The sequence below is a fragment of the Megascapheus bottae genome, chromosome 8 (genome assembly GCF_031878675.1).
Source record: "Megascapheus bottae isolate mThoBot1 chromosome 8, mThoBot2.hap1, whole genome shotgun sequence".
In the NCBI taxonomy this organism is placed as follows: Eukaryota; Metazoa; Chordata; class Mammalia; order Rodentia; family Geomyidae; genus Megascapheus; species Megascapheus bottae.
Genome location: NC_143516.1, coordinates 71,402,222 through 71,428,258, shown reverse-complemented (window position 1 = coordinate 71,428,258; position 26,037 = coordinate 71,402,222). Strand labels below are relative to the sequence as shown.

At 36.6% G+C, this 26,037-nt stretch overlaps 1 protein-coding gene across 3 annotated transcripts in view; it reads left to right on the top strand.

Moving 5' to 3' along the window:
• The window catches only part of Smap1 (small ArfGAP 1), a 109,153-nt gene that overhangs the window by 42,032 nt on the left and 41,084 nt on the right, over positions 1 to 26,037 (top strand). For 2 of the 3 annotated variants that reach the window (XM_090338594.1, XM_090338596.1), the window contains exons 4-5: positions 14,689 to 14,764; positions 22,572 to 22,652. In XM_090338594.1, coding sequence (XP_090194720.1) covers positions 14,689 to 14,764; positions 22,572 to 22,652 — 157 coding nt within the window. The remainder of the gene's footprint in view (positions 1 to 14,688; positions 14,765 to 22,571; positions 22,653 to 26,037) is intronic. The other variant, XM_090338595.1, reaches the window with a different exon arrangement.

Here is a 26,037-nt window from a genome sequence, read left to right as displayed (position 1 = left end):
GAAAAACTCACCTGTTAAAGAATTAAATGTTTTTATTGTTGATATTTTATCTGTTGATATTCGGAAAATGCATACTCTATCACCCTGAGTAATGAGGGTACATGCTTGTAATTGCAGCATTAAGGTAGCTGAGGCAGGAGGATGAGAAGTTAGGAGGTGACACTGTGGGATTCTGTATCAAAACAACAAAGACTGGATATGTAGTTCAGAGATAGGGAGGCCCTGAGTTTGATCCCTATCCCAGAAAAGAGAAAATGTTGGAGATTGATATACTCTGAGCTACTCTTTGAATATAGTAGATTTTAAATAGGATTTTGATATCAAGCAGGATAGAACTTTTCTTTTTTGGGATTGGGGAGGGGGGATGCTGTCCTGGGGCTTGGACTCAAGGGCTTAGGCTCTGTCCCTTACTTTTTGTGCTCAAGGCTAGCACTCAAGCCACAGCTGTACTTCATATTCTTTTTTTGGTGGTTAATTGGAAATAAGAGTCTCCTGACTTGAATGTCTGGGCTAGCTTTGAACCTTGATCCTCAGATCTTAGCTGCCTCAATAACTAGGATTAGAGGTGTGAGCTGCTGTCACTCAGCAGAACATTTTTTATGTAACTATAATTCATTATACATTTTTCCCCCAGTGGTCACCTGGGATTTATTTTAGGGATGAAAGGGGGCTTTATTTTATAATATCTATTAACTTATATGGCATATTAATAGATTCTAGGGAGAAAAATCAGATGACCAATCTCATAGCTATTGAATGCGTTTGATAAAATGCAACATCCTTTTGAATTTCGTTCCTAATAAATTCAATAAACAACATTTCAATTTCTCTAGTATAAGATTTGTCTAGAGACATTAGTTTGTATAGTTAAGTAACAGAAGATAACGATAAAACTAATAAAAAGAAAAAAGTAAAATTACAAATGTTATGACTTGATTCTTTTCTGATTGATCTCCATCTCTTGATAGCAATTTTTTATTTTATTTTATTTTATTTTTTTTTTGCAGGGACAGTACTTGGGTTTGAAAATCAGTGTTTTGTATTTTGTTACTCAAGCACTCTATTGCTTGAGCTACATCTCTAGGCCTTTTTGCTCTGCTTATTTTTGCCTAAGCCAGTCTGGACTGAAGTCTGCATGTAGCTGTGATGATAGATGTATGGCGATATCGTCTTGCTTGTGTTGGCCAGAAGATTGTAGTCTCAGCCTCTGAATAGCTAGGATGACAGGTGCACCACCACGATACCAAGCTGTTGGTTAGAATTCAATCTCTAAAAGTTACTGCTCTGAACTTGAACTGTGTTTCTCCCAATCAGTCTTGCAGGTAGCTATCATTACAGGTGGGAGCCACTGGAGCCACAGATTTTGTGTTATCTTACTGTTATCAGAGATTTTATTGGTGAACATCCTGCATATTTAAATATAATTTACCAGTTGGGAACTGGTGGTTTATGCCTTGCATCCTTGCTATTTAAGACTCTGAGACAAGAGGGTTGAAATTCAAAGTCAGCTGAGGCAGGAAAGTCTATGCAACTCTTATCCCAAGTATCCACCAAAAACAAAAAACAAAACCTTTTTATACCTCAGAAGTGGAGCTATGGGTCCAGTGTTAGAGGACATAACAAAAAGAAATCATTTTCTTAAAAATATTCTTTGATTATCTTTAAAGTAGTATTCATATTTATATGATACAATTAATATTTGTGTGTATATATTTGGTATAATTATTAAATAATTTATATAATATTTGCTACTGACAAACACATGTGTTTGTTTGCAAATCTATCTTTTGGAACAGGCAGACTGTTTTCCCAAGATGTTTTCACATTTGATAAATATAAAATGATTGGATAGTATAGAATTTCTAAAATTCATTAAAGTTTACAAAGCAGATCATTAAAATTGTATTGCTTTATAAAATGATATTGATTATAATTAATTGCTGATACTTAGATTTTTATCAAAAAAAATGGTACCTGTGGAGGGGCAATAAAAATTTGCCTTTTCTAGGCCAGACCATTGATATAATAAAATAGTTTATATGGCCATGGAATTAAACAATTTTTCACATAAAGAGATAGGCTATTATGTTTTGTAATTGGAAAGTTAGTAGTTTACATTTACCCTTTTCTGTTTCTGCTTTCCTATCCCTTACAAATTAAGCAGTCTGAGATCCATCTTATTTTTGTTACAGAAGGATGTTAGGGTAGCAATGAAAAATGTGTGAGAATTATGTGAGCAAAAATGTAAAGAGGCATAAATTTTCATGACATTTTACTTTATTTCGTTATTTCAATTTTTAAATTTGATCGATTGAAGTAAGCCTGTACTTAACAAGAACTGTATGATTTAAGAAGCATCTCTAGTCTCTTGTTATTTTTGAGGTATGGTCTCACTTTATGCTATACTTTTTTTTTTTTTGTCAATTGTGGGGCTTGAACTCCAGGCCTGGGTGTTGTCCCTGAGCTCTTCAGCTCAAGGCTACTGCACTACCCCTTGGGCCACAGCACCACTTGTGGTTTTCTGGTGGCTAATTGGAGATAAGAGTCTCACGGACTTTAGTGCCTGGGCTGGCTTTGAACCACGATCCTCAGATCTCAGCCCCCTGAGTAGCTAGGATTACAGGCATGAGCCACCGTGGAGGTAGAGCTAGGTATTGTCCCTGAGGTTTTTTTTTTTTTTATTTTTATTTTTTATTGTAATTAGTAAAAGGGTTACATGATATTTGCCAGATAGAAGGTGCGTTAATTCACATACATTGATACCCTTTCACATGTCTTGGTACCCATTTCCCTCCCCACCCGTCTTGGTTTTCCCCCCTTCCCTATCAAATTTCAAATATCCAAATACAAATAAATTCAATATATTAGATAACAAAGTGAGATACTATACCAATATGAGATAACAAGGGACAGCAAAGGAGATGAGAGACAACATAGTACATTAAGGACAACAGTCATTCATTATATGGCTTTTGTTTCACTATCCTGGAGGTCCTTTTAATTAGCTTCACATTATATGTCCTTATGTATCAAGATTTTGCTCTATTGCAAATCTCTGCTAGTAGAGCCCAAGGTTTCTACTGATTATGACGAATGAGGGAAACCATTGAGCCTAAGTTCCTTTGAGTCTGGCTTACTTCACTTAATATGATTTTTTCTAAGTCTTTCCATTTCCTAACAAATGGGGCGATGTCATTCTTTCTGACAGCAGCATAGAATTCCATTGTGTTCAAATACCACAACTTGTTGATCCACTCATCAACTGAGGGACATCTAGGTTGGTTCCATATCTTTGCTATGGTGAATAGTGCTGCAATGAACATTGTTGTGCTAGTGGGTTTAGTATGTCCTTGTTTCTGGATGGTTGGGTAAATGCCAAGTAGTGGAATTGCTGGGTCATAGGGGAGTTCTATGTTTAGCCTTTTGAGGCACTGCCACACTGCTTTCCATAGTGGTTGGACTAGTTTGCACTCCCACCAACAGTGTAGTAGTGATCCCTCCTGGCCACATCCCCTCCAGCATCTGTTGTCATTCGTTTTCCTGATCCTGGCCATTCTAGCTGGAGTGAGGTGGAATCTTAGAGTTGTTTTGATTTGCATTTCTTTTATGACCAGAGATGTTGAGCATTTTTTCATGTGTCTATAGGCCATTTTTGTTTCTTCTTCAGGGAAGACTCTCTTTAAGTCTTTGGCCCATTTTTTAATGGGATGGTTGTTACTTTGGAGGTTAGTTTTGGAGTGACTCAATTTTTTGAGTTGTTGATATATTTTAGATATGAGGCCTTTGTCCATTGTTTGGTTGGTGAAGATCTTCTCCCACTCTGTAGGCTTCCTGATTAGTTTACTAGCTATGTCCTTTGCCATACAAAAGCTCTGCAGTTTAATGCAGTCCCACTTATCCAGCCTTTCTCTGATTTGTTGTGATTCTTGGTCCTTATTAAGAAAGTTTCAACCTGTGCCAAGGAGACCTAGTGTATCTCCTATTCCTTCCTGTAGAGTTTTCAGTGTGTCAGCTTTTACCTCCAGGTCTTTGATCCATTTGGAGTTAATTCTAGTGCAAGGTGACAAAGAAGGATCCAACTTTAGTTTTCTGCAGGTGCTTAACCAGTTCTGCCAGCACAACTTGTTGAAGAGGCTGTCTTTCTTCCATTCTATTTTTTTGGCTCCCTTGTCAAAGATTAGGTGGCCATAGGTCTGTGGTTTAATATCTGGGTCCTCAGTTCTATTCCATTGGTCTTCAGGCCTGTTCCTGTGCCAGTACCAAGCTGTTTTGAGGATTATAGCTCTGTAATAGAGTCTAAAGTTTGGAATTGAAATTCCTCCAGCGCTGTTCTTTCTGCTAAGAAGTGTTTTTGCTATACGGGGTCTTTTATTATTCCATATGAAATTTTGGATTGCCTCTTCTATTTCTTTAAAGAATGACATTGGTATGTTGATGGGTATTGCATTGAATTTGTAGATAGCTCTTGGCAAGATTGTCATTTTCACAATGTTGATTCTTCCAATCCAGGAGCATGGGAGGTTTTTCCATTTCCTTAGTTCTGCTTTAATTTCCTTTTTTAGGGTTTTGAAGTTTTCGTCAAAAAGGTCCTTTACATTCTTAGTTAAGCTAATTCCTAGGTACTTTATTTTCTTTGAGGCTATTGTGAAAGGAATTTCTTTCCTGATTATTGCCTCGTTCCTCTCACTGTTGGCATAAAGGAAGGCAGTTGATTTTTGAGGGTTGATTTTATAGCCTGCTACTCTTCCAAAGCTTTGGATCAGCTCAAGGAGCTTGGGAGTAGAGTCTATAGGATTCTTTAAATACAGAATCATGTCATCTGCAAAGAGGGATAGTTTTATTTCCTCTTTCCCTACTTGGATCCCCTCTATGCTTGCTTCTTGCCTTATTGCACTGGCTAGGAATTCCAGTACTATGTTAAAGAGGAGTGGAGAGAGTGGGCATCCTTGTCTCGTTCCAGATTTTAGAGGGAATGGCTTTAGATTTTCACCATTAAGTGTAATACTAGCAGTAGGTTTCTCATACACAGCCTTTATTACATTAAGGAATGTTCCATGGATTCCTAGTTTCTCCAGAGCTTTTAACATGAAGGGGTGTTGGATCTTGTCAAATGCCTTTTCCGCGTCTATTGAGACAATCATGTGATTTTTGTCTTTGCTCCTGTTGATGTGTTGAATTATATTAATTGATTTGCGTATGTTGAACCAGCTTTGCCTCCCTGTGATGAATCCAGTTTGATCATAGTGTATAATTTTTTTGATGAGTTGTTGTAGACGGTTGGCCAGTATTTTGTTGAGAAGTTTTGCATCGATGTTCATCAAAGATATAGGTCTATAGTTCTCTTTCTTTGATGAATCTCTGTCTGGTTTGGGGATGAGGGTTATACTGGCTTCATAGAATGAGTTTGGTAAGGAACCTTCATTTTCAATTTCGTTGAAGAGCTTGAGGAGTATTGGTGTGAGCTCTGCTTTGAAGACCTTATAGAATTCAGCTGTGAATCCATCTGGCCCTGAGCTTTTCTTAGGTGGAAGTTCTCTAATTGCCATTTCTATTTCAGAGCTTGAAATAGGCCTGTTGAGTTGGCTTAGTTCTTCTTGGTTCAGTGTGGGTATGTTAATATTGGCTAGGAATTCATCCATTTCATCTAGGTTCTCAAATTTGTTGGCATAAAGGTTTGAGAAGTATTCCCTCATGATATTCTGGATCTTGGTAATTTCTGTCGTGATATTACCATTTTCATCTGAGATTTTGTTTATTTCGATATGCTCTCTTCTTTTTTTGGTAAGATTTGCTAAGGGCTTGTCAATTTTGTTAATTCTTTCAAAGAACCAACTCCTTGTTTTGTTGATTCTTTCTATAGTTTTTTTGGATTCCAAATCATTTAATTCTGCTTTGATTTTAATTATTTGCTTTCTTCTACTGGGATTAGGGTTGGTTTGTTGCTCTTTTTCCAGGAGCTTGAGGTGAGACATTAAGTTGTTGGTTTGCAATTTTTCCAACTTGTTGTTGTAGGCACTCAGCGCTATAAATTTTCCTCTGAGTACTGCCTTTGCTGTGTCCCAAAGGAGTTGGTATTTTGTGTGCTCCTTACTGTTAAATTTCATAAACTGTTGGATTTCTGTTCTGATCTCTTCAATGACCCATTGGTGGTTCAACAATGTGTTGTTCAGTCTCCATGAGTTACAGGGTTTTCGTTGGTGGAGGTGTGTGTTCAGTTCAAGTTTGATGCCTTTGTGGTCTGAGAGTGTGCATGGAATAATTTCTGTGTTTCTGAATCTGTCCAGGTTTGTTTTATGGCCTAAGATGTGATCTATTTTGGAAAATGTTCCATGTGCTGCTGAGAAAAACGTATATTGTGTTGTTGCTGGGTGGAATATTCTGCAGATGTCTGTTAGATCTAGTTGGTCTATATAGCTGTTCAGTTCTAAGGTTTCTCTGTTGAGTTTTTGCCTTGTTGATCTGTCCATAGGTGAGAGTGGTGTGTTAAAGTCACCGGCAATCACTGTATTTCGATCTATGTATGGTTTCAGTGTAAGTAAAGTTTGCTTGATGAAGTTTGGAGCTCCGCGATTGGGTGTGTAAATATTTAGGATCGTTATGTCTTCCTGGAGGAAAGATCCCTTTAGTAGTATGTAGTAACCTTCTTTGTCTTTTCTTACTAATTTTGGTTTGAAATCTATTTTATCTAATATGAGGATGGCAACTCCAGCCTGTTTATGGGGGCCGTTAGCTTGATAGAGTTTATTCCAACCTCTCACTTTCAAAAGGTGCTTGTTTTTTTGGGTAAGATGTGTCTCTTGAAGACAGCAGAACGATGGCTCTTGCGTTTTGATCTAACTAGACAGCCTATGCCTTTTATTTTTTTTTGTTGTTCTTTTTTTAATTGTAATTAGTAAAAGGGTTACATGATATTTGCCAGATAGAAGGTGCATTAATTCACATACATTGATACCCTTTCACATGTCTTGGTACCCATTACCCTCCCCCCCCACACCCCCACTCTACCACTTTGAGCCATAGTGCTACTTCCACTTCTGGTGGTTAATACGAGTCTCACTGACTTTCCTGCCTAAGCTGGCTTTAAACTGCAAAGATCTCAGGCTCCTGAGTAGCTAGGATTACAGACTTTTGCCATCAGTGCCCAGCTATACTGTACTTTTGACTTGGTCTGCAGCTTTTCTCATTGTGTTTCTTGTCACTGCTATTGTGCTTTCTGTATAGTTGGGGTAACAGCTTCACACTACTGTGCCTAGCCATTAGTTGACATACAATCTCACAAACTGCTTTTTGACCATACTGGATTCAAACTTTAATTGCCCACCTTTTATATCCCAAGTAGCTTGCATCACAGACTTGAATCATCTTGGTTTTGATAGGATACAACTTTTGTGTTCTGGGGCAAATGCTAGAAGATGCTTAAAAACTGTTCAAAAGTTTTGAAAGTTTTCATTATCTCAATAGATTTGAATTGTTTAAAGACCCATGAAAGGGTTTGAAACAGGAAAAAATAGTAGAAAGTAACTTACTGCAAGGAAGAGAGATTAGTTGGAGAAGGAAGAAATCCTGGAGATGTAGGGATGGTGGGGAGAGAGAGAGAGGAGAGATACCTGTAAATACTAATATAGCCAAAATGTGCAGTGATGAAAATCTGATTTTTTGGTAGCATTGAGAATAGGTAGGAAGGAACTGGAAAGAAATTGGGAACATGGGAGAGTTATACTGGGTTAAGATTGGCGTTTATTATGAAGATGAGAGATTCTCAGAGGACTTTGGAGTTGTCTCATACTCCAGAGTTTTTAAATGAGGTGACAGTAAAGCTTATTCACTGAAAAAGTCACTAGTTAGAGGTTTCAGGGTTAAAAATAAAAGATAATAAATCATGTTCCTTTACTTATATTTACACATATGTTAGATGTTTGTGTAGTGTGACTTGTTTGATACCTCAAATATGAGTCTTGACCCTTGAAGGTAGCAGAAAATGCAGTATGGAGAGTTAACATGTAGATTATGTAAAATTCTGTACTTATCGAGGACAATAAATCATCTTTTATTCTTTCTTTTTGTGGGGGGAGATACTAGTGCCTAAACACAGCCTGCACTTGGTAGGTGGATTCTCTGTTTCTAGTCATGCCTCCAGTTCCCTTTTATCGTTTTTATTGAGAATCTTTTTTTTTTTTTTTTTCCTCCTGAGAAATGAAGACCCATGGCAGAACTTTGAGAAACAGTGTATAGCAAAGGAATACTTCCAAGTAAGCAAATCAGTATCCTTAGTGGCTGATACTAACTGCTTCCTGATTTCAGTGACATTTTCTCTTTTTTTGCTATCTACCCACAAACCTATGTTGATAAGAAAGCCTTTTTAATTGCACAACCACTCTGTATGGCAGTTAAGGGCTTCCTCAAAAAATGAAACATCGGGGCTGGGAGTTTGGCCTAGTGGTAGAGTGGTTGCCTGGCATGCACAAAGACCTGGGTTTGATTCCTCTGTCCCACATACATAGAAAAAGCCAGAAGTGGTGCTGTGGCTCAATAGTCTTGAGAAAGCCCAAGGACAGTGCTCAGGCCCTGAGATCTAGCCCCAGGACTAGAAAAGAAAAGAGAGAAAAAAGAAAGAATGAAAGATAGAAAGAAAAAAAGAATGAAAGACAGAAAGAAGAAAGAAAAGGAGCATCTCATGATCCAGCCATACCATTCCTGCACATTTACCCAGAACATTGCAAGTTAGGATACCATAAAGAAACTTGTACATCCAGGTTTATTGCTGTACTATTCACAGTGGTCACTAAAACAGTTCATTTGTCCTACAATAGATGAGTAGATAAAAGAAATGTGGTAATTACACACAATGGAATTTCTTCATCCATTAGAAAGAACAAGGTTATATCATTTGCAAAGAAATAATCCTGCTAAGTGAAGTAAGGCAGGCTTAGAGAGACAAACTGGTCATGTTTTCACTCATGTGTGGACCCTAAATCTAAAATGTCAAATTATCTAGGACTCTAGGCATTCATGTGCAAACAGACTAAGGGAGGATACTCTTAGGGTAGGACCCAAGGGTATAATAATGTCTCTGAACATTTAAAATACTATTTACTGAAACAAATTCCAGGAAATGGCAACATCCAGTTTTGATGGTGGTGGTGGTGAAGAGTGGGTAGGTGGGTGTTGGGGAAGAAGGTCCCATACGGGGCTTGAACTCAGGGCCTGGGCATGGTTCCCGAGCTCTGTAAATCAAAGCTGTCACTATACCACTTTAAGCCACAGCTCCATTTTCAGTTTTTTTTTTTTTTTTTTTTTTTGGCTAATTGGAAATAAGAGTCTCATGAACTTTCTTGCCACGGCTGGCTTTTAATGGTGATTCTCAGATCTCAGCCTCTTTAGTAGCTAGGTTTACAGGCTTGTGCCACCAGCACCTGGCTGTTTTTCTCTCTTTAGAAGTAGGCCAAAGGGAGGTGGGCGAGGAAATGAAGCAAGGAAAGGTGAACAGATTCAGTTATAGTACTTAGTAGACACTGAAAAATGAGCAATATAACTTGTAGTAGGAAGTGATGGAAGGGGGAAAGTGAAGGAATTGTCCAAGAAGAACTGCACTCATTATCTGACTTATGAAGCGGTAACCCCTCTGCATAACACCTTAATAATAGCAATAAAATTATATTACAAAAAAGCAAGTTCCCTTGGGACCAGGAGTTTGGCCTAGTGGTTAAAGTGCTTGCCTAGCATGCATGAAGACCCGGGTTCGATTCCCCGGTACCACATACATAGAAAAAAGCCGGAAGTGGTGCTGAGGCTCAAGTGGTAGATCTCTAGCCCTGAGAAAGTCCAAGGACAGTGCTCAGGCCCTGAGCTCAAGCCCAGGACTGGCAAAAAAAAAAAAAAAAAAGCAAGTTCCCTCAAATTGGAGAATCCCCCTTTCCATGTTTATGTGAAATGTTGATTGTTTTACTAACACAACATAATCTAATGGTTACTGAGATCTGTTAGAGAGGGATCTTGGCTAAATGTCCTTGAGATACATGACAACACGAAATCAGTTGCCATATCCATGTAATAATTTAGCCTTAAAAAATTAAATTGGGCTCTGTAGTTCTGGGTATTTAGGAATCTGTGAGAGGAGAATCAGTAGAGCTCAGGACATCCAGGTGAGCCTAGGCAACACAATGAAAACTAGCTCAAAAAGGCCTCGATTATATTATAAAAATAGATGCCACAGATAATACATGGCTTATAACATAGTAATATAATTATATGGTATAATTGTATTATATATTCAAATGTTTTTAAATCATTTTCTCTATTTATGAGATAGTGATCAGAGAGAATAGTTAGAATATGGATCAGCCAGCCAGGCGCCACTGGCTCATGCCTGTAATCCTAGGTACTCAGGATTAAGGTTCAAAGCCAGCCGGGGAACAAAAGGACCTGAGACTCTATTAGCCTCTAGGAAATGGGAAGTGGGGGCTTGGCTCAATGGTAGAGTGGTAGCCTTGAGCTGAAGAGCTTGAGCTTAGGGACAGTGCCCAGGCTGAATTAAAACCCCATGCCCCACAAAAAAAAAAAAAGAAAGAAAGAAAGAAAGAAAGAAAGAAAGAAAGAAAGAAAGAAAGAAAGAAAAAGAAAATGAATCAGCCTGATATCCATCTCTCCATCCATCCACTCATTCATCTTCCCATCCATTCATTCATTCTTCCATCCATCATTGTAAAGTTTATGGCTCTTTTAAAAGCCTAACATCTCTTCAGTTTTGAGGATGCAAACATGTATCCTTAGAGACAAGGGGAATCAAACAGTTAAATTCATATAATATGGGCCTCATTTCATTCTTTCCAAGATTTGTTTTTTAAAAGCTTTACAGTTTACTTAAGTTATTTGAAAGCTTTTGTGAAAGTAATTTCTCTTGTGGGATATAGTTAATTTGAGGTGAATGTGCTAATGCATGAGAAAACTTTACGTTATGCTTTTCATTATTTGGATATTTCATCTTATCTAAAAACTTTCCTTCAGTTTTATGAGATCGAGTATACTTTAAAGCTAATCAGCAATTCTCCTTTGAGCTTTTCAGAGTTTTTTTTTTTCCTTGCCAGTGTTATATGTCTGAAACTAGAAGATTATATTCTTTGGAAGTCTATTAATTTAATTGTCTTTGAAGTGGTATTGTCAAGGAAAGAGAAAAAAGTCCTAAATTACAAATGCACATTAGTAAGATAACCCATGTAGTATTGGTGAAATTTTTTTGGCTTTTGATAGTGTAATTTATTACTTTTCAGAAGACGGGATTTGGGGCTTGCTTACTGAATGCTTGTGATTACAGGTATGCAGAAGATTCTTGGATATTGTGATGTTTTCATTTATTAAATCCCTAAACAGCCACTTAAACTTGAATTTTATTAATATGGTTTTTTAAATCTTGATTTTTCCAAGATTGTTTTTCTGTTTCTAATGTTTTTTTACCTTTTATTTATTTATTTTTATTTTTTTATTGTAATTAGTAAAAGGGTTACATGATATTTGCAAGATAGAAGGTGCATTAATTCACATACATTGATACCCTTTCACATGTCTTGGTACCCATTACCCTCCCCCCCACACCCCCCACCAGTCTTGGTTTTCCCCCCTTCCCTATCAAATTTCAAATAACCAAATACAAATAAATTCAATATATCAGATAGCAAAGTGAGATACTATAACAATATGAGATAACCAAGGGACAGCAAAGGAGATGAGAGACAACATAGTACATTAAGGACAACAATCATTCGTTATATGGCTTTTTTTTCAATATCCTGGAGGTCCTTTCAATTAGCTTCATCCTATATGGCCTTATGTATCAAGATTTTGCTCTACTGCAGATCTCTGGTAGTAGAGCCCAAGGTTTCTACTGATTATGACAAATGAGGGAAACCATTGAGCCTATGTTCCTTTGAGTCTGGCTTACTTCACTTAATATGATTTTTTTCTAAGTCTTTCCATTTCCTAACAAATGGGGCGATGTCATTCTTTCTGACAGCAGCATAGAATTCAATTGTGTACAAATACCACATCTTGTTGATCTACTCATCAACTGAGGGACATCTGGGTTGGTTCCATATCTTTGCTATACTTGCTGAATTTTCTAAACTAAGTTTTATCTGAAGCATCTTTAGGATGTTCTAAATGTTTACTTGTAAATATTATAAACCATATGAAGTTCTGAAGATGAAAATAACCAGTTAAGTCCTATGTATCAAATGACATCTGGAGATCAGAAAATGAGATTTCCCAATATCTAATTGGTTCTTATATTGATATTTCTCATTTAATCGTTTTTAAACTTGATGTTATGCAACGTGCCTTAACCCATAATGTAGTTGCTGTTTTTTGTCCATTTGCTTTGCCTTTCAAATTACTTGCCTATTTAAATTAATTTATGTCAATAGTAAGAGCTAAAATTCAAAATGGCACTGGGTGTTATGCTTTTTCCTTACTTAGTACACTATATAGCTTCATTTGCTAATTCTGTATTCTGTTTTAATGGTGAGGTAATATTGTGGCTCAATATTATATAAAAATAAAGCTAGGCATTTTTTATTCACACCTCTAATCCTAGATACTTAAGAGGCTAGGAATGGGAGATCACAGTTGAGGCTACCCTAGAAAAGTTCAAGAGACCCCTTCTCAACTCAGCTTAACATACAGATGTGGGCCAGTCATCCTGTGTTATGTGAGGAGGCTCAGATTCAGAAGGTTACAGTTCCAAGATAGCCTGGACAGAAAAAGCTCCATCTCAACAGAAAGAAGCTAGGCTTGATGGCACATGCCTGTCCTCCCAGCAATGACATAAAGGTGGATCTTGGCCCAGATTTGTACCCAAGTGGAGCAAGATTCTATCTCAAAATAATAGCTCAAGAAAGGACTGATGACATGGCTTAACATGTACCCAACTTCAAACTCTTATTACTGCCAACAAAAAGAAAAATGCTAATTGTTTTTAAAGGTTTTACCATACTCCCTGTATTTGTAGGATTTCTTAGTCATAATTTCATTATTTGTTATTATAGCTTCCTTTGTTGTGTGCTTAATGTTTATTGGACATTCTACTTAAGTGTTTTATTATTATTCCTCAAACACTTTTCCTGTCTTGTTTTTTTCTTGGAGAGGGGGTTGTGTGGTGATGGTGGTTGTAAATGTGTACTGGTCCTGGGCTAGAGTCAGGGCTTGAGCCCTGTCCCTGCTGGTGTTTTGCTCAAGACTATCACTCTACTATTTGAGCTACAGCTCTGCTATAGGCTTTTTGGTAGAGATACAAGTCTTATAGACTTTCTTGCCTGGACTAGCTTCAAACCACCATCCTCAGGTCTCAACCTTCTAAGTAACTAGGATTACAGGCTTAAGCCACCAGTGCCTGGCTTTCTTCTTGTCTTTTTTTACATATATAGTATGAAATCAGTAGATTAGCTAATGAATTCACACTAATTGCCAGTTAAGTAAGTGACTGCTAACACTGTAAATAAGGCTATATATAGGGCCATCTTTGGGAGCTAGATATTAAAATCAGTAAAATTATAGTCAAAATTTCCTTTTTTTTTTTTTTTTTGGCCAGTCCTGTGGCTTGAGCTCAGGGCCTGAGCATTGTCCTTGGACTTTCTTAAGGCTAGCACTCTACCACTTGAGCCACAGCACCACTTCTGGCTTTTTCTATGTATGTGGGGTGCTGAGGAATTGAACCTGGGTCTTCGTGCATGCTAGGCAAGCACTCTAACCACTAGGCCAAACTCCCAGCCCCTTGTTTTATCTGCCTTTATTTTTTTATGTTGCTTACATGTTAGATAATTTCTGAAAGTATTTCTAATAAATGGAAACTTAGTTTTTATGTACTTAAGTTCTTCATTCCCCAACTTCATGAGCAAAAAAACAATTTAGTCACTTTTTCTACTGCATAATATGACTCATACGTTTATGATGTAGTCACTGTTGGAGTATTGGTGTAAGAATCATTTTTTTATTCTTTCCAAGTCCTGTCTCCCCCCCCCCCCTTTTTTTTTCAGGGAGGAATAGTCCTGGAGCTTGAACTCAAGGGCTTGTGTTTACTATACAGATAACTCTTCTACTTGAATCATACCCAGTCCTTCTTTAGCCTACTGACTTTCTAATAAGGTCTTGTGTTTGTGATCCTTTGTTTATGCCTCTAGAGTATCTGGGATTACAAATGTGAGCAATCATTTGGTCTCCAATTTCCTAATTCTTCACCTGTAATGTATGTATACTTTGTTGTTCATTACTGGAATGTCAGTAATTATTTTTTTTAAAAAAAACAATAGCACACACACAACTTACCACAGACTCTGTGTGGCATATTGTATATTATGGATGTTAGTATACTTACAAACTCAAAATTAACCTGAATTAAATTTATAGCTAGGTACTAAAGGGACTAGATGGGAGGAGAAAAGGAAGAATAATGATTAAAAATTGTATTAAGTTGTTCTTCTTGCTGAAATTGGATTGGAAAAATGGACTTGGAAAGGAAAAAAGTAAAGCTGCAGAAATACTGTGAGAAAGAAAGTATGATTTGACAAATTGGAAATTTAAATTTATTATATTAAATTTATATATATTATATAATATAATACATATGGAGTGGAACAAATAAAGGCAAATAGATACACAGATGATTTAACTAATGCTTTTCCTTAAGTTGTCTGTTTTCAGAGCAGTAGAATTTTTCATCAGAGATAAATATGAAAAGAAGAAATATTATGATAAAAATGCCATTGCTATTACAAATGTAAGTAAAGCTTTTGTCTCTTACCAATTAATGTTTTTGAAATAGTTCTTAAACTTGTAATACAGCTCTATTGTAAAAATATAGTTGTATGCTTAAATAACTGGATATTGAAAGTTTGGGGGTCATAAAATTGTTGAGATCTTTAAAAACAGAGAACTGTTTCAGAAAAATTCATATTCAAAGTAAAAATCCGATAACTGCGTTTATTACATTTAATTATGTAAGTAAATTTTATCATGTTGGTGGAAATTAACAATTGAGTAAAAAGAAGAAGACATTATCTTGCTAAAGAAGACATTATCTTGCTAAATTGTGGAAATGTTTGAAAATGAAAAATATCAAGTCTATCTTCTCCCAACAGTGCATCTGTGGTGACACAGAATTGTAGCCCAGGAGTTATTAAAGTATGGCATTTTAACTGACTATTTGCAATTTGATTTTTCAAATAGTTGAGGCCTTTAGTTTTTTTTAAATCATTCTTGATGAACAATTATCATCTCAATTATAACATAAGGCTAATTGCCGTTATTGTTGAAATCTTTTTTTCCTATGTTTCTTTGATTAAAAAGCAAGTTATATAGTAGTCAACCTTGGGATATAGTCATTTGTCAAGCATTTCAGAATTAAGAATCTTAAGTTTATTATGCTGACAGGCTAAATTTTGTTTTTTGGTTTAGGTTTTACTTTTGGTGGACAAGAAACAATAGTCTTTTTTTTTTTTTAACCAGTCCCGGGGCTTGAACTCAGGGCCTGAACATTGTCCTTGGGCTTTCTCAGGACTAGAGCTGTACCACTTGAGCCATAGCACCATTTCCAGCTTTTTTCTATGCATGTGGTACTGAGGAATCGAACTTGGGTCTTTGTGCATGCTAGACAAGCACTCTACCAAAGGCCAAAGTCCAGCCCAAGTGTCAAACTTTTAAGTGAACTTGTTAGTGAACATGAATGAGAAAAGCTCCTGTAATACAAATTTAGCAATTATCACTACTGACTATTTTAAAGGAAAACTTATCATTGTTTTTTTTGTTTGTTTGTTTTTTGTTTTTTGGGTTTTTTTTGGCCAGTCCTGGGCTTGGGCTCAGAGCCTGAGCACTGTCCTTGGACTTTCTCAAGGCTTAGCACTCTACCACTTGAGCCTCAGCATCACTTCCAGCTTTTTTCTATGTATGTGGTACTGAGGAATCGAACTTGGGTCTTCATGCATGGTAGGCAAGCACTCTACCACTAGGCCAAACTCCTGGCCAGTTATCATTGTTTTAAGTGGACATGATGAATAAAGTCTGTTGAAGATTAATAACAAAGGACAATGTTGAGAATGATGTTTTTAATGTCCATAAATCAAAGGCTGATGTAAGCATTGTGGAGAGAATAAGACTAATTTTAATGTTAGTAGTATATGCTAATTTGAAATGTAAAATATTTTGTAAAGCCTACTGCTTTGCGTTAAGCTTCTGTTTTCTAAAATCACTGTATTTTTACACTCTTTGGCAACAATTTGGAGATTATATTTATGTGGTAATGTGTATGAAAACGTGTCTTCCCTTAAAATTTTTTTGTTAGTGTACCTTACTTGCATAACGAGGGTATCCATTGCAATATTTCCATACATATATAAAATGTTTTCAGTCAGTCTCACTCCTTCTATCACTCTACCACTTTCGCCATTTCCTTACACAAGCTCAACCAACCTTGTACTATCTTCAAACATACAAACAATTTCAATCATATTTGTCTACCTTCTTTCTCCTTATACTCTCTTTCCTAACAGAGCTTGTTCCTTTTCCTCACATCCCAACTCCCTATTGTTAATGGCTTCTACTGAGATTCTTTATGCTTCCTTCATATACAATTACTGTTTTTCAAAGTTATTCACCCTTCTTCCCCCCCCCCACCCCCAGTCTTTCATTTCAGTTTTATTTCTGGGCTCGCTGTTGTGAAGAAAGTTGTTTTCTTCTGCCTTGTGGGTGTATGGCTTGTTAGAATCTCTTTACTTATAGAAGATGTACGGTGGAATAAAACATTTAGGGATTAAATGTCATATAATTCATTTTCAAATAGCTCAGTGAAACCTGACACATAGGTGTGTGTGTGTGTGTGTGTGTGTGTCTTATCTGCCTGCCTGTGTCTAAAAGAGCAAACAGAATATATAACTACTAGTAATATTTGTACAAGTATTCATTGTACAAGTTGCCCATTTTTTTGTTATGTTGAAAGTAAAAAATTAAAGGTAAAGGTTATTTCTATACTCCTGTGTTTTAGTACTAATGAGTTGAAAATCTAGAAAAAAAATCTCCAAAGTTATATTTACCAACTCTTGCTAAATAGCTTCTAGAATACTGAAGCAAAGGATATAATCTTGCTTTCAGAGAAATCTCTCCTGTATATTAGAGATTTTAATTTTATTATTATTAACATACATTTGTTGCACAAGAGAGAATTTCATTGTGCCATTTCTCACATGGATATAATGTATTCTAATCAATTTCACCACCTCCTTCACTCTCCCTTATGCTCTTTCCCACTTTAAAACAATTTCAGCAGGCTCCATTGTTCTAGTATTATACATGTGAACAATTTGCTTAGTCCTCATTTGCCCTCCTTGTTAGCCTAACCCTTTCTTGCCTAGTATCTAGCCACAATGGAGCCTGTTTCTCCCTCCTCTCCTTGTCTAGGCCTCCAGTCATCAGTAGCTTCCATTGGCATTCTTTGTGTTGTTTTCACGTGTGCTTGGAAGGTATTTCAAAAGTATTACCTTGGAGTAGGTACTCATAAACAAAATGAGTACCTTACATTTAAGATATTAAGATATCTAAGATATTAAGGCATTATCTGAGGAGGATTCGTTTGAACACTAGGTCTTGGATAAAAGAGCTGTCTTAAATTCCTACTACTGTTATTCCTCCATTGAATATTTAGTAATCACTTAACAGTTTTTATGTGTGTGGGTCTGTGTTTTACCATATTTCTTCTTTTTTCAGATGTCTTTTTCTTTTAGTGTTGTCAGTGTTACTGCTCTCAAATTGTTTTTTTTATTTTGAGTGTTTCAAAAAGAACATGAACGTTACTTTATTTCTTTGTCTTTTAGCTCAATAAAGTACAAAAAAAATACAATAGCAAAGAATTATTCTATTTTTCCAATGAGTCGCCTTCTAGACCCTTTAATGTGTCTCTGAAGAAGATCTCAGTGGGTTCCTTTAGAGTTTGAGGGGAACTAGATTAGAACCCCCTTCGTTTCTAAGCGTTTGTTTGCAGTCTCGAAGACTGGCTTGGAAAAACTTAAAAGTAGCTATCTGTCATATAAGCAAGGTACTTCTGAGGAAGCAGAAAAGCTTTTGTGTGCTGCTCTTGTGAAAGGAATTTGTAATATAGTGTTGAGTGCCGTGGGCACTATTAAGCATGAAATACAGAATGAGGCATACAGGAGTAAAGCAAAATTCAGATGAAGGCAAAAACAAACAAGAATATGTTCATAGAAATGTTTCTGTGCTACAAGGAAGTTTTACAGATTTGCACCCTCAAATTAAAAAAATTTGTATCATGAGTCTACCTCAAAACTAACCCAGTTTGGTTCCCAGGACCATTGAATTACTGACATCTAAATTTTTTATTTCTATAGCACTTTTATTCCTCTTTTATAATAATTAACATATTCTGCTTTGGAAAATAGTACATGTACACTATGTGTTTGAAATGTTTGAGAGGTAAAATACTTTGAGGCAGAGATTATATTTCTACAATCTCATTGCCTAAAAAATGATAGATACAAATATAGGTTATGTGAACAAATAAGAAGCAATCCAGTGTCAATATTTCCTTCATTTCTTCCTGTCCCAGTCCCTCTCCCCCGCTTACCTCCCCCTCCACTCTCCTATGATATAGAATAGCTTATTGAAGGTTGCAGTCCTGTTGGATTTTTCCATTTCCACTAGGATAATTCTTAAATTTGAGATTATCCATAATAGGAAAGTAGAAAGGAGTGTTGATAATGTAGGAAAGACATTTCTAGTTGAAGGGACAGGTCTTAAAATGATGGTAGTAGCACAGTGGTTTTTTTGTTTTGTTTTGGACAGTCCTTTGGCTTGAACTCAGGGCTTGGGCTCTGCCTTATGCTTTTGTGCTCAAGGCTAGTGCTCTACCACTTGAGCCACATCTTCACATTGACCTTTTTGGTGATTAATGGGAGACAAGTCTCCTACACTTTCTTACTCATACTGGCTTCAAACCTCAGTCTTCGGATCCCAGCCTCTTGAGTAGCTAGGTTAACAGGTAGGAGCTTCCAGCATCTGGCCTAGCAAAGATTTTTTTTCAAAAAAAATCATAAAAAGGATGCTTTTGTTGTACGAGTATACCCCAACTCATGTATCTGCACATTGATATTTTCATTATTTTTCTGAATGAACAAGTTTTGTTACTTTCTGAGCTGGAATATGGTGTCAAAGCATTTTTCCCTCTCCCTCCCTTTTTTACTTGTTTCCTCTTCCCACTAAAATGTTTAACTTGTATTTATTGAATAAAATGTATATTCCTGCTTCAGAGGAGGAAGACACATTAGACACATTAGTTTATCATCTTTTTTTTTTTCTTCCAGTTGTGAGGCTTGAACTCTGGGTCTGGGCACTGTCCCTGAGCTCTTCAAGGTGATTAATAGGAGATAAGAATCTCCTACACATTTTTTTTCTCAGACTGGCTTCACACCTGTCTTCAGATCTCAGCCTCCTGAGTAGCTAGGATTACAGGTGTTGTGAGCTACCAGCACCTGGCCAGTTTATCATCTTTTTAAAGTACAGTTACAACGAATTATCTACCTAGTTTCTAAAGATGAGTGATTGTTGTATGTTAAAAATTTGCAATCGTTTTTATTTAGAATAAAAATACATTAGAAAAACTTCAATGCATTTATTTGTTTATCTACATATTGTATAAATTCTGGTATGACAGATTTTGAAATTGCTATAGCTTAATATTGTTGGCTAGCATAAAATAGCAGCAACAATATACTTTTGTAGGTTGAACAGCAATTCTTAGTGGTTCACAATATTGAAGTGATGTTTCAAGAATGATATTATAGATTAAATGAAGTAGGAATAATGAGTTTGACTCTTACAATGTCTTGTAATAGAGATATACATAAAATAGGTATATTAAGAAATATTCTCATATGCAAATGCATACGTGTAAGTCATTTGTAATTTCTTATTTTATAACAATTATCTAATAAAAATTCTGTTAATGTTAGTAAGTATAAAAAAAGATTAGTGATTGTTGATGTTCAAAATACTTCTATTCCTATTATATCTTTATCTTCTGCTTTTATGAGTTTGGGCAAATGGCATTATGGTACAGAGTATAATTTTTTTATTTTTATTAGTGTATATTAGCTATACAAAGGAGGGATTTAATTGTGAAATTTCCACACGTGCATAAAATATATTTCGATTAATCTCACTTCCTCTTCCACTGTTTTATTCATATTTTTTAGAGATAGCTCTTAAAACAGTCTTCATTGTTCTGTATTTGTGCATGCAAATTATCTACTTTGACCATTATGTCCTTATTAACCCTGTCTTGTTAGCCCTGTTCCTCCTTATAGAACCACACTCCCCAACAGAGCCTATTTCTCTCTCTTCTTCCCAACAACCCCTTATTGATCAACTTTCTAAAAATTTTATTTATTTATTTATTTACTTATTTTTTGCCAGTCCTGGGGCTTGAACTAGGGGCCTGGGTGCTGTCCTTGGGTTTTTCTCAAAGCTCGTGCTTTACCACTTGAGCCATAGCACCATTTCTGTCTTTTTTCTTTGTGGTATGGGAGAATTGAGTCCAGGGTTTTGTGCATGTTAGGCAGGCACTCCTGGTAGGTCACATTCCTGGGCCAATCAACAACTTATCATTTTTATTTTATATTTATAAATTATAGTTATAATTATATTTATAGTAATTTATTTTATATTTCTTATTTTCCATATGAGCTCTTATAAATCTTTTTTTTGATTTTTTTATTGTAATTAGTAAAAGGGTTACATGATATTTGCCAGATAGAAGGTACATTAATTCACATACATTGATACCCTTTCACATGTCTTGGTACCCATTTCCCTCCCCCCCCACACCCCCCACCCGTCTTGGTTTTCCTCCCTTCCCTATCAAATTTCAAATAACCAAATACAAATAAATTCAATATATCAGATAACAAAGTGAGATACTATAACAATATGGATAACCAAGGGACAGCAAAGGAGATGAGAGACAACATAGTACATTAAGGACAACAATCATTCATTATATGGCTTTAGTTTCAATATCCTGGAGGTCCTTTCAATTAGCTTCACATTATATGGCCTTATGTATCAAGATTTTGCTCTATTGCGGATCTCTGGTAGTAGAGCCCAAGGTTTCTACTGATTATGACGGATGAGGGAAACCATTGAGCCTAAGTTCCCTTGAGTCTGGCTTACTTCACTTAATATGATTTTTTCTAAGTCTAAATATCTAAATATCTAGTAGGACACACCAGATTTATGCCAGACTCTAAAGCACAGTTCTGATTTTTAAAAATACCCATTTTCTATTTAGAATTTCCTAGTAATCAAATAGGTAGTTTATACAATCATAACATCCAGTGTTGTGATAGAACAAAAAAAGAAAAAACAACTTAAATTTTACAATCTTGGCTTGTGACTCAAATTACTGTCATAACTTGTTTAACAAGCAGATTGAAGATGGATTTGTTATCTTTCAGTGTTATTTTCATAATTACATAATGACCTGTCTACAATAGCACATTAAAAACATTTCTTCATAGGTGCTATTGATAGGATTAGGTAATGTAGAGGTGTTTTATGGCTGCAAAGATCTACATTGCATTTTGTAAGTGTATTTCATTTATATTTTAGCAGTAAAGAGAGCAGGAAGATAATGGTTTCCATTAAAGTGATCAACTGTGCATGTAGAAAGTGTGTAGGGAGATATATGACAAAGCTTTTAGATAAAAATCATTTTAGTGTCTAAATTGCATTTGCTGCATAGATAACTGTTTGATAATGCTTGGAGCAGTTCAAGTACAGCACTGAAAATGGTGTTTGCTGCTATTCTTAAAGAAGCAAGTATATGAATTGATTTACAAGTATGTAGTGCTCACCCATTATATTACTGTCTTGCCATTCCTTTTCTGTTTTCTTAAAGAGTTAATTAAAATTTGAGTTATTTCTGTTTTAGATGTTTTATTTGCATCTTTAAAGTTATTAGCTAAAAAATCCTACTTTTGCTACTTTGCACAGTTTTTCCATGCTTTAGAACATTAGTATTTTAGCAGCAACATTGACTTGAAAGTGAACTGTGAGAAAAGCTTTATTTTTCATACTTCAGTATGATCTTTAGATATGATCTGGTTTACTTTAAATCTTATAACCTAGTGAAAATACGTTTTTAAGTAATGCATCATTCTGGACTAAGGCCTTTTACAAATTTCAGGTGGAAATTTATAAAAAATAGTACTTTCTTCTTGATGCATTACTTTGTTACTTTGTTCTTGATGCATTACTTTCCTTTGTAGCATAAGTCTCTGTTCCTTGTGTCTATCAATTCCTCCCTCCCTCTCCCCCTCCCTCCCTCTCCCCCTCCCTCCCTCTCCCCTTCCCTTCCCTTCCCTTCCCTCCCTTCCCTTCCCTCCCTCCCTCCCTCCCTCCCTCCCTCCCTCCCTCCCTCCCTCCTTCCTTCCTTCCTTCCTTCCTTCCTTCCTTCCTTCCTTCCTTCCTTCCTTCCTTCCCTGCTTCCTATTTCCTCCTGACTTTCTGTCTATGTCCCACAGATTGCCTCTTCTGATGCTCCTCTTCAGCCTTTGGTATCTTCTCCTTCTCTGCAAGCTGCTGCTGAGAAAAACAAATTAGAGGTAATGTTTTAACCATTAACATTCAGTGATAAGCTTACTTTCATCATAGGCCATAATTTGGGGACACTTATAGTAGTTACTGTTTTTAATAACCCCCAGTTTTGAATGTGTTGAATACAGTGATTCTTTTGAGTGGTTTATTGTGCCATAGTTATAATTTAATACAAATTGAATGTATGCTGCCCCAAATATAGAATCCATAATGGTGATGATTAGAAGAATACATTTTGTGGTGGGTTTGTTTGTTTTTGTCCTGGGGCTTGGGCACTGTCCCTGAGCTCTTCAGCTCAAGGCTCTACCACTTTGAGCCACAGTGCCACTTTCAGTTTTGTCATGATTCATTGGTGCCTATGTTTTTTTGTTGCTGGCCCCGGGGATTGAACTTGGGGCCTGGGCACTGACCCTGAACTTTTTTGCTCAAGGCTATTGCTGTACCACTTGAACCACAGCTCCACTTCTGGCCTTTTTGGTGCTTAATTGGGGATACGAGTCATGGACTTTTCTTCCCTACTGATTTCAAACCTCAGATCTCAGCCTTCTGAGTATCTATGATTGCAGGCACGAGCCCCTGGCTTCTGGCTTTCATCTGCTTCTTGGTAATTTTCTGTATTGGAGTACTTCCTTCTCCATTTTGTAGACACAAGAGATACATGGATAAGTCAAATACAACCCTGTTGTCGTGGAGCTTACAAACTAATGAAAAAGTGGGGGCAAAGCCCTCTTGTAGACCCACTGAAGAAATTTGGTCTTTATTCTGAAGACACAGACATTGTAGTGATGAGTTTTTAGAGAAGAAAGAAACATTAGGATCAGATTTTCATGTTATAATAGTGCTTTACCAACTCCACGGGTAGTGAGTTTTAGGGTAATTGTTGAGGAAAAGGTTGAGAATCCAGGAATAAAATAACAGGACACACACTAAAATGTAAGCAGAATGAAAAGGAAGCATAGTTTTTTGTTTGTTTTTTTGTTTTGTTTTGTTTTTTGGGGGGGGTCATTCCTCCTCCCTGTTGTAGGGCTTGAATTCTGGGCCTGTATGCTGTCCCTGAGCTCTTCAGCTCAAGGCTACTGCCCTTCCCCTGTGAGCCCCAGCACCACTTCCAGTTTTCTGGTGGTTAATTGGAGATAAGAATCTCGTGGACTTTAGTGATAGTGCCTGGGCTGGCTTTGAACTGAGATCCTAAAATCTCAAATCTCAGCCTCCTGTGTAGCTAGGATAGCTACATATAAAACCATAGTTTTGAGAGCTCTATATAATTTAACAGTTAGTGAACTGTGAAGGTACTTTGGCCACTTGTGACTGTTTCTGGCTTGACCAGAAACTGATGGTATCATTTAAGGAAATGATGGTATCATTTAAGGAAATGAGTATACAGGAAGAGAATAGCCAAGCTTAACACACTTAGAATCCTTAGATTTGAGATGCTGAGGCATACATTGTGATACATAGTGATGGTCTATGGGGGGGGGGGGGGAAGGTCAGAAGTTGAAGAAAAGAGAGTCCAGATCAGCTTGATAAATTCTTGCCAAACTGACACTGTTGTGTTGGGATGATCACACCTACTTATGCTCTAATTCTAATATAGAGAGAAGCAGTTGGGGAGCTTTCCATATGGAAAGTGAGGTCAGGAAACTAGGAAAGGAACATGAATGTTTATTTAAGTCATGCAGAACTTTTACTCAGGTACAGGAAACTTGGGTCAGAATTGCCACAGATTTTCAATAGGAGATAGACAAATGTGACTCTGTGCTTATTGCTAGAAATCAAAGCTTTATGAGAAATCTAGAATTTATGAGAAGGGAAGTAGATGGGAAAAGTATATACTTGTCTGTTCTGTCCTTGATTTCTTTCTTGAACTGCAGGAGATTCACCCCTTGGGTCTTATTTCATGGTCAATTTTTCTATGCTGGAGTACTTTTTTTCTCCCATTTTGTAATGTATCTAACTCCCCCTTTCCTGCTTACAATGAGAAAATTCAATGAATAAAAACACGACTGCTATTTAAAAAGTTGGATATACTGAATATAAGAAAGTTGTGGAACATGTACATGTATAGAAGGACCCTTAAAAGAATGTTGAATATCAAGAAGAGAATAGAAAGGGGGAGAATACTTGAGCTTGTGAGTTATTACAGAGCAAGGGAATGTGTGAGAAGAGTGAGAGTGAGTTTTAGGGCACAATGCAAAAGGTTGAAAAGGGACTGATTAAGATTATTAGAGCGTAGGTTGTGTAGGTCAGCAGCAGGCTGACACAAGTATAAGAGATGCCTTCAGAAAGAGAATATGAGCCCAAGCCAACTGACCTTTTCCAAATTTGTCTTGAGGATGTTTCTCATTAGTATGAGAAAGCAGTTATCTAATTTAGTGGTCTCCAAAGTGCCTATGTCCCAAATATCTAGAAGTCTTTTTTTTTTCTTTTCTTTTTTTTTTTTTTTTTTTGCCAGTCCTGGGCTTGAGCTCAGGGCCTGAACACTGTCCTTGGACTTTCTCAAGGCTAGAGCTCTACCACTTGAGCCTCAGCACCACTTCTGGCTTTTTTTTTTTTTCTATGTTTGTGGTACCGAGGAATCGAACCCAGGTCTTGGTGCATGCTAGGCAAGCACTCAACCACTAGGCCAAACTCCCGGCCCTCTAGAAGTCTTTTTTTCCCTCTCTTCAGTGCTTCCAATCAAATCAAGGACCTTGTACCTGCTAGCAAGTGTTCTGCCACTGAGTTACATTCTCATCCCAAGACAGTACATGTAGAATATTTATTCCTTTTGTAGCTAATTTTTTAAAATTTCTACTTTTGCACAATTTTTACATTATAGATTATATAAGTATATATGTATAAGTAAATATATAAGTATAAAAGTACAGATATGTACTTTTCATTGTGTATATGTGTATATGTGCATTATGTGTGCTGAGTGTAGACATTCCCTGAGCTGTTGTGCTTGGACACTCCCTGAGCTTTTGTTCAAGGCTAATGCTCTACCACTTTGAGCCACAGTGCAATTTCTGATTTTTTAATTAATTGGAGGTAAGAATCTCATGGACTTTCCTACTTTGGCTTACTTTGAACTGGAAGCCTAAGATCTCAGCCTCCTGAATAGCTATGGGGTTATTTACTAAAGATTTTATTTCTTCTTCCTCTTCCTCCTCCCCCTCCCCTTTCTCTTCTATTTTGTTGTCCTCATCATCATCTTCTGGTGCTTGTTCTTGTCCTATGGCTTGAACTCAGGGCCTGGCACTGTCCTTGAGCTTCCACTTGGGCCATCACGCCACTTCTAGCTTTTTCTGTTTATTTGATACTGAGGAATTGAACCAAGGGCCTCATGCATGCTAGGTAAGCACTCTACCACTAAGCCACATTCTTTGCCATATTTTTATTATTATTATTATT